The sequence below is a fragment of the Balaenoptera physalus genome (assembly GCF_965194825.1).
Source record: "Balaenoptera physalus genome assembly, chromosome: 4".
NCBI lineage: Eukaryota > Metazoa > Chordata > Mammalia > Artiodactyla > Balaenopteridae > Balaenoptera > Balaenoptera physalus.
Window position 1 is genome coordinate 91133712 of NC_138891.1, and position 14232 is coordinate 91147943.

At 36.6% G+C, this 14232-nt stretch overlaps 1 protein-coding gene across 2 annotated transcripts in view; it reads left to right on the forward strand.

The window, feature by feature from the left end:
- The window catches only part of IFT57 (intraflagellar transport 57), a 58588-nt gene that overhangs the window by 6610 nt on the left and 37746 nt on the right, over positions 1–14232 (forward strand). For both annotated transcript variants that reach the window (XM_082460500.1, XM_082460499.1), the window contains exons 4-5: positions 1161–1251; positions 8239–8307. In XM_082460500.1, coding sequence (XP_082316626.1) covers positions 1161–1251; positions 8239–8307 — 160 coding nt within the window. The remainder of the gene's footprint in view (positions 1–1160; positions 1252–8238; positions 8308–14232) is intronic.

Here is a 14232-nt window from a genome sequence, read left to right on the forward strand (position 1 = left end):
GTTAAAGCTAGGACCCATGCAAGAAAATGTTGCTAAGTCTATGCAGTAAGAACTGTAACAGTCCTGAATAGCTAAAAGTATAAGAAATAAATAGGAAAAATATTCTTAACACAGTTAGGCAAAGCATTAATTTTCTTAATATACATACACAAGGACAGAGGGCATAAATATGCATTTCACTGAAAAACACACATAACCAATTGAAACATGAAGAGGTATTCAACCGCTCTCATGTGAAAGAAATGCAGTTAAAACAAGAGTGAGGTTTTTTCACTTAGATGATTGGCAAAGATTAAAGTTTGTATACCATATTGGCAGATGTTTACCATATTGGCGAACGTATGGAAACAGAGTCCCTGTTGTTGGGAGTGTAAATTAGGGTAACGTTTTGGAAGCTGGTTTTAGCAATATCGAGCAAAACAATAAAATGTACAAAGTTGTCGACCCAGCCCTTATACTTGTACAAATTTATTTTAAATGATATACATAAACGATAAATGTATAAGGATGATCTTTTCAGTACTGTCTAGTAAAGAAACTAGAAACAACGTCAATTTTCAGCCAGAGATTGCTAGTCATATGACTTATGGTTCAGTGGAATACAGTGCAGGTGTGTTGGGGGCAGCGGGGGGAAGTTGTACACTTGACCTTTGAACGATGCGGAGCTTAAGGCTGTGGAAAATCCGTGTATAGCTCGTAGTAGGCCTTCCTTATAAGCCGTCGCTCCAAATCCGCAGTTCCGCATCTGCAGATTCAATCTACCAGAAAACGTGTAGCAGTGTAGTATTTACTATTGAAAAAAATCTCTGTAAGTAGACCCACACAATTCAAACCCATGTTGTTCAAGAGTCAACTGTATATGTACTTAAGTGTGGTATATTAGTAAGTAAAGAAAGTAGGTTGGCTAACAGTATGCGTGGTATCATCCCATTTATGTACTTGATTCTTCAAACTTGGAGGTAAACATTTTTGCTTCTTTACGTGGAAGGTTTCAGGAAGGATACGTGAAACATTTAACAGTGATTCTGGAAAAAGGGGCAGGTGAAAAAGGACCAGAACTTGTGTAGCGGGGGGATCCTTAATATTCACATTATACCTTTTTGCTCTGCTGAAATGTTTTGTTTTTTACTCTTATCTCATGTTAAGCTTTATTATTTTAGACCAACATACCCAGTGGAAGAATTAGAAGAAGAAACTGTTGCAGAAGATGATGCAGAATTAACATTAAATAAAGTGGATGAAGAATTTGTGGTATGTGTGTTGCTGAACTTTTTGTTCATTTTCACCGTTGGATTCATTTCCCTTAATTCTCCTAGACTTCCATTTTCTGGAATATATTTTATTTCATTGTTTCTAGGGAAGAAAAGCTTTTGAATAGAGTGCCAAGTATCAGTTGTTTAGACCTTTAGTTAAGTTAATGCTCATGTTCTGTAATGATTGAGGTCTGAATTTTAGCAGAGGTTCTTCAAATGTAGACAGGAAGTAGTAGACCACTAGTTATATGGGTTAACATTTTGTTAACAACCATTCATGATCTTAAATAGGCCATAAATAATAAAGAATTTAGAAGAGAGCAATAGAATTTAGGATTAATACATTCTGCTTCATAAGAACACCATTCATTTCTCAGGAACTCCTTTATGCTTCTAAAATTAGGATGATTACCACCCTGCAGGAACTTAAAAAATACTTATACATACCAACATTATTTAAATTGTTTGGCAGCCTCTGGACCTATGCGCATTCTTAACATTCTATCCATAGTGTGAAATTATATGTTCACATCTCTACAACAGACTAGACTAGGAAAATGGTGGAGAAAAAGAGCTTTTTCTCAGAACCAGATATGGATTGACCCTGGTGTTTTAGGAAGTGTACATATGATTTGAAATTAAAATGGCAGGGAAAAAAACTTTGTAGTGTATTTTACTGTCACAAACCAATTAAATTTTTCAGGTGATTTTTTGAATCCACAGAAAGTATATTCTGTATTTCAGCTTAAAGTAATTTACTAAGGTTCTATGTGCTGCAAAGATATTAATCACTGCATTATTTTATAGTGAATGATGAAAATAACCATTAAATAAATTAGACTATATCAGATAGTAGAATATCATATAGCCATTAAAAACTATTTACAAAGAAATGTTAGTAACATGAGGATGACAGCTTATACTATATGCATAAACTCAACTATATAAAATACGCAGAAAAAGAAAAATAATATTAATATATTAACATTAGTTATATATGGGTAGAGGGATTATGGATGATTATTTTCTCTTCTATGCATCTTTATATCTTCAAAGTTTTTAACATGTATTTTATTAGCAGTAGAAATATTTTAAACCATATGTATTAGAAAGATGACTGCTATTTATAGAAGGAAAAAGACCACTATAAAACTAATCAATTTAAAAGATATCTTCCTTAATGTGATAACTTTTTAAAGTTAAGGTAAAAATGTAGTCATTCATGTGTTTATTGAGCATCTGTTATGTAGCAGGCACTGGGCAAGAACCTGGTGGTGCTGGATGTACAGAAACTCTGAGGCAGGAAGGAGCTTAGCATGACCAAGGAACTGAGAGAAAACCATAGTGGCCGGATCTTCTAAGTGAGGGGGAGGGTGGCTTAAGATTAACTGGGAAGATAGACCAGGTCCAGATCATTTTGGGCGTTTTAAGTTTAGACTTTATACTTTGTGTAATAGAACTTTCCGTTCAGGCTCAGAAAATTTTAAGTCCTCACATAGTCCCAGTTGTTCGTCTCACTTATTTTACTCAGGTATCTTCCTCATCTTGTCTTCTTAGTTACTGTTTATTAGTTATTAGTTAATAGCTTATCTACAGATACCTGGTCCTAGTGCATCAATATTTAGCTTCAAAGACCTATAACTCAAAACTGCTAGTCAGGGGGAAAAACGGAAGAAAACCTACTAATCAGAAGGAAAACTCTATGAGGGCAGAAACCAATTCTGCACATTTTTTGTGTCTCCAGTTTATTATGCAGCGCCTGGTGCATAGTAGGTGTTCATTAAATATTTGACCAAAAATCACCTGTCAGCATATTGCTTGTAACTTTTAGAAATTATAGCTTTTTTTTTTTTTCTGAGAACGATTTAAAGTTCAAAGCAGCATTATTGTTTGTGTAAATTAGAGAAACAAACTAGAAAGCAGCCTCTTCACACATTTCTTGCCGACTGTGAAGTAGAGACCTTCTACTGTCATAAGATCAAGCTGAAGGCCTTCCTCAGAGGGTTGCCTCTGAGGCTGTCATGTCTCTTGAATTGTTTTCTTTCCTTTCTTCCTTATTGTCATTGTATTATCCTAAGGAACCCTCTCTTACCTCTCCCATTCCTCTTGCTAAGGAGAGCTGGATCAGTGCCAAAAAGCCTTTGGCTGGTGGGATAGTTCTTCATTTTGTTGCCAGTTTGTGGGGTAGCTCAAGGATGGTAAAGATCATTTCTGACAGAGTAAAGTTAGTCTATAATCAACAAGAAACTCGAAACCTTCAGTTTTAGACTGGCCAAATAAAGATAGGACACATTGGAAAGAAAGAGAGAGAGAGAGAGAGAGGGAAGGAGGGAGAGAGAGAGGCAGAGAAAGGAGGGAGGATGGGGATCACGACCCAGAATATTTTCAAAGAATATTCTCACGGAATGTTCTCACGGTATATAATCATATCCTTAGTAATTGGCAATAAAAAAATTAAGAGGATACATATTAGGCAAAGAAATGACAGGAAATTGTTGAGTGCCTTCTAAATTACTGAGATTAAAATCCTCTTAATTTATTTTAAAACTATCTTTGAGTCTGTTTATTTTCAAATTCCTTTCGAACGCTTTCTTAATAATATTTAGTAACTTAAATCCTTTTTCTAGTACCTACTGTTAAAGCTTTTTGCCTATGAGTGTTCAAGCCACCACAATTCAACAAGTATTTATTGATCACCTGTGTAAATAGTACTGATTAGGTTATTATAAAAACATTATAAACTTGTCTCTTCTCCCATGGGCACTGAGTCACTGGCATTTCAATCATTTGCTCTGGTTAAGTAGACCATCATTAGTGCAAACACAGGATAGACTGAGCTGTTTCTCAAAGGTGTGCCTCTGCATGTATGCTTAAGATTTAACATGTAAACAGATCAGTTTTGTCTACAGCTCTATGCCCCACTGCCCCCATCCCCAAAAATACGAACGTTAGTTGAGTGTATGGAATCTGCATTTATATTGTTTCATGTTTTACTAAAATCTTTCCAGTTCCCCAAAGATTAGCAGAGTTCTCCTGTCTTGTTTTAGTGGCCCTACTCCCAGAGTTTCTACTTTCTGAGTAGCTCTGGGATGGAGCCTTACATTTTCACAGGCTCCCAGGTGATGCTGATGCTGATGTTGCCTGTCTCAGAACCACATTTTGAGAACCACTGTCTTACATACTTCTTTTAATTTCTTTTATTAATTTTTACTGGAGTATAGTTGCTTTACAATGTTGTGTTAGTTTCTTGCTGTACAGCAAAGTGAATCAGTCATACATATACATATATCCACTCTTCTTTAGATTTCCTTCCCATTTAGGTCACCACAGAGCACTGAATAGAGTTCCCTGTGCTATACAGTAGGTTCTCCTTAGTTATCCATTGTATACATAGCAGTGTATATATGTCAGTCCCAATCTCCCAATTCATCCCATTCCTCCTGACCCCCTTGGTAACCATACGTTTGTTCTCTACGTCTGTGACTCTATTTCTGCTTTGCAAATAAGTTCATCTCTACCATTTTTCTAGATTCCACATATAAGCGATATTATACAATATTTGTTTTTCTCTTTCTGACTCACTTCACTCTGTCTGACACTCTCTAGGTCCATCTATGCCTCTACAAATGACCCAATTTCGTTCCTTTTTATGGCCGAGTAATGTTCCATTGTATATATGTACCACATCTTCTTTATCCATTCCTCTGATGACTGACATTTAGGTTGCTTCCATGTTTTGGCTATTGTAAATAATGCTGCAATGAACACTGGGGTGTGTGCACCCTTTCAAATTAAGGTTTTCTCCAGACATATGCCTAGGAGTGGGATTGCTGGGTCCTACGGAAGCTCTAGTTTTAGCTTTTTAAGGAACCACCATACTGTTCTCCATAGTGGCTGTACCAATTTACATTCCAACCAACAGTGTAGGAGGGTCCCCTTCTCTCCACACTCTCTCCAGCATTTATTGTTTGTAGATTTTTTGATGATGTCCATTCTGACCGGTGTGAGGCGATACCTCACTGTAGTTTTGATTTTCACTTCTCTAATAATTAGTGATGTTGAGCAGCTTTTCATGTGTTTGTTGACCATCTGTATGTCTTCTTTGGAGAAACGTCTATTTAGGTCTTCTGCCCATTTTTTGATTGGGTTGTTTGTTTTTTAGATATTGAGCTGCATGAGCTGTTTGTATGTTTTGGAGATTAATCCCTTGTCAGTTGCTTCATTTGCAAATATTTTCTCCTATTCTGATGGTTGTCTTTTCATTTTGTTTATGGTTTCCTTTGCTGTGCAAAAGCTTGTAAGTTGCATTAGGTCCCATTTGTTTATTTTTGTTTTTATTTTCTTACTCTAGGAGGTAGGTCAAAAAAGATCTTGCTGTGATTTATGTCAAAGAGTGTTCTGCCTATATTTTCCTCTAAGAGTTTTACAGTATCCAGCCTTACATTTAGGTCTCTAATCTATTTTGAGTTTATTTTTGTGTATGGTGTTAAGGAGTGTTCTAATTTCATTCCTTTACATGTAGCTGTCCAGTTTTCCCAGCACCATTTATTGAAGAGACTGTCTTTTCTCCATTGTATATTCTTGCCTCCTTTATCGTAGATTAGGTGGCCATAGGTGTGTGGGTTTATCTCTAGACTTTCTATCCTGTTCCATTGATCTATATTCCTGTTTTTTGTGCCAGTAGCATACTGTCTTGATTACTGTAGCTTTGTAGTATTGTCTGAAGTCAGGGAGCCTGATTCCTCCAGCTCTGTTTTTCTTTCTAAGATTGCTTTTTTTCTTCGTGGTATTTTGTGTTTCCATACAAAGTGTAAAATTTCTTTGTTCTAGTTCTGTGAAAAATGCCCTTGATAATTTGAAAGGGATTGCATTGAATCTGTAGATTGCTTTGGGTAGTATAGTCATCTTCACAATACTGATTCTTCCAATCCAAGAACATGGTATATCTCTCCATCTGTTTGTAACATCTTTGATTTCTTTCATTGGTGTTTTATAGTTTTCTGAGTACAGGTCTTTTGCCTCCTTAGGTAGGTTTATTCCTAGGTATTTTATTCTTTTTGATGCAGTGGTAAATGGGCTTGTTTCCTTAATCTCTCTTTCTGATCTTTTGTCCTTAGTGTATAGGAATGCAAGAGATTCCTGTGTACTAATTTTGTATTCTGCAGCTTTACCCAATTCATTGATGAGCTCTAGTAGTTTTCTGGTAGCATCTTTAGGATTTTCTATGTATAGTTTCATGTCATCTGCAAACAGTGACAGTTTTACTTCTTCTTTTCCAATTTGGATTTCTTTTATTTCTTTTTCTTCTCTGATTGCCGTGGCTAGGACTTCCAAAACTATGTTGAATAATAGTGGCAAGAGTGGACATCCTAGTCTTTTTCCTGATCTTAGAGGAAATGCTTTCAGCTTTTCACCATTGAGTATGATGTTCGCTGTGGGTTTGTTGTATATGGCTTTTATTATGTTGAGGTAGGTTCCCTTTAAGCCCACTTTGTGGAGAGTTTTTATCATAAATGGGGTTGAACTTTGTCAAAAGCTTTTTCTGCATCTATTGAGATGATCATATGGTTTTTATTCTTCAATTTCTTAATGCGATGTGTCACATTGATTGATTTGCATATGTTGAAGAATCCTTTCATCCCTGGGATAAATCCCACTTGATCAGGGTGTATGATCCTTTTAATGTGTTATTGGATTTGGTTTGCTAGTGTTTTGTTGGGGATTTTTGTGTCTATGTTCATCAGTGATATTGGCCTGTAGTTTTCTCTTTTTGTGGTATCTTTGTCTGGTTTTGGTATTAGGGTGATGGTGGCCTTGTCAAATGAGCTTGGGAGTGTTCTTCCCTCTGTAATTTTTTGGAAGAGTTTCAGAAAGGTAGGTGTTAACTCTTCCCTAAATGTTTGATAGAATTCGCCTGTGAAGCCATTTGGTCCTGGACTTTTGTTTGTTGGAAGATTTTTAATCACAGTTTCAATTTCAGTACTTGTGATTGGTCTGTTCATATTTTTTCCTGGTTCAGTCTTGGAAGGTTGTAGCTTTCTAAGAATTTGTCTGTTTCTTCTGGGTTGTCCATTTTATTGGCGTATAGTTGCTTGTAGTAGTCTCTTATGATCCTTTGTATTTCTGTTGTTACTTCTCCTTTTTCATTTCTGATATTGTTGATTTGAATCCTCTCCCTCTTTTTCTTGATGAGTGTGGCTAAAGGTTTATCAATTTTGTTTATCTTCTCAAAGAACCAGCTTTTAGTTTCATTGATCTTTGCTCTTGTTTTGTTGTATATGCTTAGAGAACCTGCTCAGACTGTATTTACTGTATATTGGAGAGGGGATTGATTCTCAAAGGGTCACTTCTGACCCCATTCCCCATATCAGTTGGGCTAGGAATCAGGACCAGCTTGGAATCTACTTGAACTTTTCTTTTAGATAGTTAATATCTAAGATACAAGGTTAGTATCTTACATGTGTATATTTTACATCCTTATATAGATTTAATATTTAATATCTTTAAACTTGAGCATATAAAAGATGAGATGTCAAAAATATACATTAATGTGATTGGTCCCTGGAGTAGGTGAGAGTATTCTGTATCTGTCAGCCTCTTACTTTTGTCCACTTTAGTCATGTTACTCAAAATTTCCATTAACTCCTTCCAGTGTCTCTTTATTTCAGATATGCCACTTGGGACTGTTTCTTGTTATGTTTTTATGTTTATTTATCCCCAGTTTCACAGCAGTGGCATCATTCTCTCTTTTTTTCTTTTCTTCAGTGACTCTAAAAGAGGTCCTATTTTTAAATTGCATCATCAAAACCTCAAAAACCAGATAACATTATGCCCTACTTTATGCACACTACTAGGCTTTTAAATACTCTTTCCTGCATTAGTCTTTCTATAGAGCTTAGCATATTAAGTATGTGAAATCTGAAAATACCTTTTTTAATTACAACTTTTATAATTATTAACTTTTAAACTCTTCTATTTTTCTAAGGAAGAGGAGACAGACAATGAAGAAAACTTTATTGATCTCAGCGTTTTGAAGGCCCAGACCTATCGCTTGGTAAGTTACATGGGATACACACAGGACCAACAAGCAGTCAGTACACATATTCTGCTGGAAATTGAAACAAGTAGAAATCATTCTTGGCCATTGCTTTGTGTGTCATTTGAAAAGTAGCTCTCGAACTGTTTTTCTATATATACAATATTATAATTATAGCAAATATGAAAATCAGAGGGGCAAGTGGGAAAGCCTTCTGTCCATACCATGGAATATCAACTCAGTGCTTCTCACGTAAACTGGAAATAATTGACTTGCCTTTTGTTATTTTTTTATTATGGAAAAACGTATATAATTCAAGTCATTTTCCATTATAATGGGCAGTATTGAATGGTCTTGATTATAGGAAATACTCAAATGGTAATTCTTTGAAATAAAATGGTTTATATTAAGACTGGTATATGGATAGGTAGTTAGATGTTGCTTCAAGTCAGTTTTTGCTCTGTTTTAATTAGGAAATAAACCCAGTCTATAAAAGAGAACCCCCTCAATGAGATATTTCAAAAGTACGTTTGGGATTTTTCTATTTTCCTATATGTATGTAATATTTCAATAAAGTGATACCTATTGCATGCTCAAAAATGTATGTATGAAACACAATCTTATTTGTTCTTTATTTAATTATTCTTATCTCAGTTCTACCAACAAGTTTGGATCTAGGGTTCATGTCATGAAGACTTCCTTGGCCACCTCACCCCACGCTGATCTCTTCACTTATTATTCACTGCCTTAGTATTGTTAGTCAGCATTAGTAACTATTATTAATGATATGTGTGCATTTTCTGCCCAACTTGAGGTGTAATATAACATAACATTGTGGCTAACTTGACTGAGTGTGTGAGTTGACTTTGAGACTTTCAGTACTTAACTAGCTGTCTGACCTTTGGCAGGTTTCCAACCTTCTTGTGCCTTATCTTCCTCATCTGTAAAATGAGGATAAAAATATTACCTTTTATGTAGAGTTTTTAAAGATTAAAAGAGTTACTACATCTAAAGCATTTATAATGATGTCTGGCACATAGAAAGTACTTAAAAGGTGTTGGCAAAAACCAAAACCACACCTTCCCCCCACATTCCTTCTCTCAAATCTGACTTGTACAAGCTCCTTGCTAACAGGGATAACTATCATTTTTTATATTCTCCATAGTATAACACAGAAGATTCTGAATAAATGCTTCTTAAATGAAAGAATGTATTTTTTGTTGCTCAATTGAAAATTATTTCAGAATAATGTATTAACATTTAAATCCAAACAGATAAACTCCAGTTGTAACAATCCATTTGCACATCACTTTGTAGTTTTCAAAGTACTTTAAAACACGTTTTTTAGTGACTTTGTAAGGCATTTGAGAAGATGTTATCTCCATTTTACAGATACAAAAACTGAAATTTATCACCTTGGGACAGTTTGATCTTTTAAAAAGCTAATAAATTACAGTGGCTTAATTTGAACTCAGTTTCTCCAAACTCCCAATTCTATTGCTTTTTCTCCTTTACCTTATAACAAGAGTTCAGTGGGGTAGATTCCTATCTTAAGCAGGGACACTGTGGTGCTTGGTGTTCCTGTATGTGTTGAAGATGTGATGACAGAGTTCTAAAGTATGAAGAAAAAAACAAAAGTAGAGATGCATACACAGTTATTCTTAGAAAGAAGCTGATATTTGTACTCTTCATTCTTATATTGATGGTATAAATAGAGGCCGGTAAAGGCCACTTGTGATTCCCTCTGGACTAAGTAGTTTGAGTATTGAGAAGGAGCAAAGTGATTTAACTTGCCTTTACCACTACTCTAAGTCCCTATTGGTTCTGATTTCAATTTTTCATTTCAATTAAGCTGTGTAAGGATGGGTTTTCCCTCTACCTGTGACTTTATAATTATCTAGGTATTAGATCCTTTGGACAATGATTATATAACATATACCTTTTTGAACTAAGACTGTGTGGTTGCATTTTCACAAGAGGAAGAAGTCTGAACACCAGGTGTTTGTGGATGGTCAGCCATGAAGTACTAATGAGGCAGAAAACCCTTTCATATTTTAAAAAATCTGGCAAGTTTATGATGTTGCCCACTAAAGCCATCTGCCTGAGACAGCTGTATCTGACTGTAGCTTGCAATGGCTCAGGCTGCTCTTTCCCCAAGACAGAATTGCGCTATAGGTTAGTAACACAGATTTAAGATTTTGTGTTTCATGCAGCATGTGGGCTCCCAATGCAGAAGAAATATTATTTTACTAAAGTTGATGTGATGAATTCTGCACTAGAGCAAGAATGATGGATACTATCTAGGAAATTGATGTACTAAATGTATACGTGAATGTGCCAGCCCAGCAATGTGCGGATTACAACGGTCCCCCTCTACCTGTGGTTTTGAAACAATAGATGCTTCTCCAGTCATTCTCTAATCCTCCCCCTGCTTTATTGTTCTTCACAGACTTCGGCATTGTATTCATCTGATTTGTTTATTGTCTATCTCAACCAGTAGGATGCAAACTCATCTAGAGCAGAAGCTTTTTTAACTGCTTTTGCACCTGTGCCTGGTGTGTAGAAAGTGCTCAATACTGAATAATGTTGAATGAATACACACGTGAATGAATGCTATTTTATATTTATAGTTTTATGAGAAAGTATAGTTTAATCTTCATAGAGAAAAGAACTTCTCAGCAATAATTGGGTCCTCTTCTATGTACTGTGTAGGATAATGCAGGGAGAAATCTACTTATATTCCTTTCTTTCATTAAATAAAGCAAAGTCTAGGCCCTGAAAAGTGTGCCTTTAAGTATCATGATGACTCAAGAAGCTGGGTGTACACAAGCATTTTCCTGAGATTTGTGGTAAATGGAGCACGAGAAAAGGTAAATGAAAGAGACATAAGTTGCAGATTGTGTTCTCTGGAAGTGGACACTGAGACAGAGTTTGGGATGCAAGATGTTCATGGTGAAAGGCCGGGGTAAGAAGTGTTGCCTGCTGGGCCGGTCGCTGGAGGCGGTCTGCCCTGGGAAGGACGCGGCCCCAGGTAAGGTGGCCCTGCAGGTGGGACAGAGCCCGAGGGAGCTGACAGCCGGAAGCCGGCTGAGGGCCACCTTGCCCGCGACTGAGCGCAAGTCCTTCCTTGAAGGGAGACCCTAGAGGTCTAGCTTCCTGACTCCCACTGCATAATTGAAGCCTGTAACTGCTAGTTTGAAGAATTTGTAAAGAGATTCTGTGTGCCCGTTGACTAAACTTTAAGATGTCTGCCTAATCAGACCATAACGCAGCAGCAGTATTTCATGAGCACTGAAACCGGTGTTCTAAGAAAATGGCGCTTCCTATCAATCACGAACGCTTATGTGATGGCAGTGGTTTGTTTGGAAGCAGGTGTTTTTCAGAATAGTTGTTTACTTTGAGGTTTAAAAAATATATTTTAAAGCCATTTTTACTGTGATTTCTTCCTCCAATTCTGTTACCCCATTGTGGTTTTACCAATAATACAGGCATACCTCATCTTGTGGCGCTTCACTTTATTGCGCTTTGCATACTGCATTTTTTACAAATTGAAGGTTTGTGGCAACCCTGCATCAAGCAAGTCTGCTGGTGCCATTTTTCCAACAGTATTTACTCACTGTGTCTCTGTGTCACATTTTGATAATTCTTGAAATGTTTCAAATTGTTTTCAAATGTTTCAAAATGTTTTTCATTATCGTTATATTTGTTACAGCAATTTGTGATCAGTGATCTTTAATGTTACTACTACAGCTTGCTAAGGGCTTAGATGATGGTTAGCATTTTTAGTGATAAAATACTTTTAATTAAAGCACATACATTATGTTTTTAGAACATAATGCTATTGCACACTTAATAGACTACAGTGTATTGTAAATATATCTTTTATATACACTGGGAAACCAAAAAAATTACGTGACTTGCTTCTTTATTGTGGTATTTACTTTATTGAGGTGGTCTGGAACCAAATCTGCAATATCTCTGAGGTATGCCTGTACTTTGCAAGATAATAACTCCTGCAATTAGTGAGGGATTGCTTTATTTTTCCAGAGTTTGATTTGCAGGTTAGTTATTTAAATTTTGAATTTTTTCTTAGAAAGAAAAAAGTATGGATGGATATTAGTTTTTGAGGCTAGCCCACAAAGTTCTACACTCTCTCTGTCCCTCTGATTTCTGAATGTTCTTGAAATCTGAAATTGAGCGAAAGCGTCCCTGAGAGTGGCCGTGGTGGGAGGGACACTGGTGTGGAATTAAAGCCCTGACAGTTGGGCAGAGCCTGTGAGGGTTAGGGGTGCGGTATAATGTTCAGAGGTGTGAGGGGTGGGAGCAGGGAAGGAAGGCTCTGGTGGCAAGGTGTTTGGCAGGTGTTCTGGGTCATTCCTGTTTCAAACTTGAGTATGCTGATTGGAGAGTGCCTTATGTTCATGGTAACTATGCTGTAATTCTGAGTGGTCTTTGCAGCTCCCCTCCATTCTGAAGCTCAATAGAATCACAGCAGTGGTGTTCTGGCAGATGTGTCATTCTTCTCCCCCAGTGAAAAAAAAAAGGATGGGAGGGAAGCTGTGTGCTCTCTGAATTCTATTTTTAAATGCCCATCACTTCATTTCAAAACATTTTTTTCAAACATGCCATAGACACCATTCTTCCTTGAGATGCTAAATTTGAGGTTTTAGAAACCAAATCCTGAGTTATACAGCATAAAACCAACTATCTCAAAAGGTTTAAACACAATTGGTTTCTAATTACTTAGCAAAAAATTCATTGTACCAAGAATGAGAGAATTTTTAGCTTAAAAAGCAAAAGCTGTAAGGAAGTAAAAATCTGGGCTTAGAATAAAAATCATCATTTCAGTTTTAGTTTAGGATGTCATTGTGGCAAGGCTGCAATATTGTGATCAAAAGGGGGAGAAGATGGATCTACTTTGATTAATATCTTAAATACTTTACATTTTCCTCATTTTACATATGATTTACACTTTACTCTTCAACAAAATGTCCTTTCTTAATACAGGAAAAAAATACCATTCTACAACATAATGTGCCCCATAGGATGCCCCTGGTTCTGATTCCTGCTCGAGGAAAATGTTTTTTCTTCTTTTTTCCTGAAACATTTGGGTGTGAGTTCTCCTGTCTGGGCTCTGACTGTGGGAAGTCTATCGTTGGTGTTCCACAGAAGAAACAATTAAAACGCCACATGTTCGAGTGTGATGGAACACATTGCTGAGTAAATGCTTTTATTCCTCTGGTAGCTAGGCCGTACCACCCCATCAGTTTTACATCTGGAGGTGAATAGGAAATGTAGGTTAGAGAAGAAAGCTGTACTCCTCTCTGCTCAGAGGAGGCTCAAACAGCAGTTCTTGCTGAGTGTAAAAGAGAGTTTTACTTGATCTTTAGTGTAGCTTTTGAACGCACACTTGAAATAGGAAAGATCCTTATTTCCATTCGTGGTTTTGTTGTGAGCCTAGAAGGAAGTAGGAAGCAAGGCCTTTTCAAGGTCCCTTCTAGCTCAGTCCATACCTTCAAGGTCAATGCTACAGTGGAAAAGCAGCCTTAGATAAAATACTGACCACACGTCACTAGCCATGTGGCCATACCGATTTATCCTCTCTGTAACTCAGCTTTCTTATCTGTAAGATGGGGACACAATTCAACCAAGGGTTATTTTAAGATTAATAGAACCTGGGCACCACACCTAGCATGGTGCTGGCCTAGAGTATACATCTGATGCATTTCTTATTTTGTATAATTTTTTACCTCTCCTAGAGACTGGAATTAGTTACAAACATTCTTAGGTGCTGTAGGAGAATAGAAAAAGCCCCAGTCTCTCAATACAAATAAATTTCTAGATCACCATGAGTATTTTTGAATAAGAAGCTTACATAGCATATAAGTTATCAAGAAGGTTGCATTTTGATGTAAATTAGGAAGCTCTGGTGATAGCATGGCT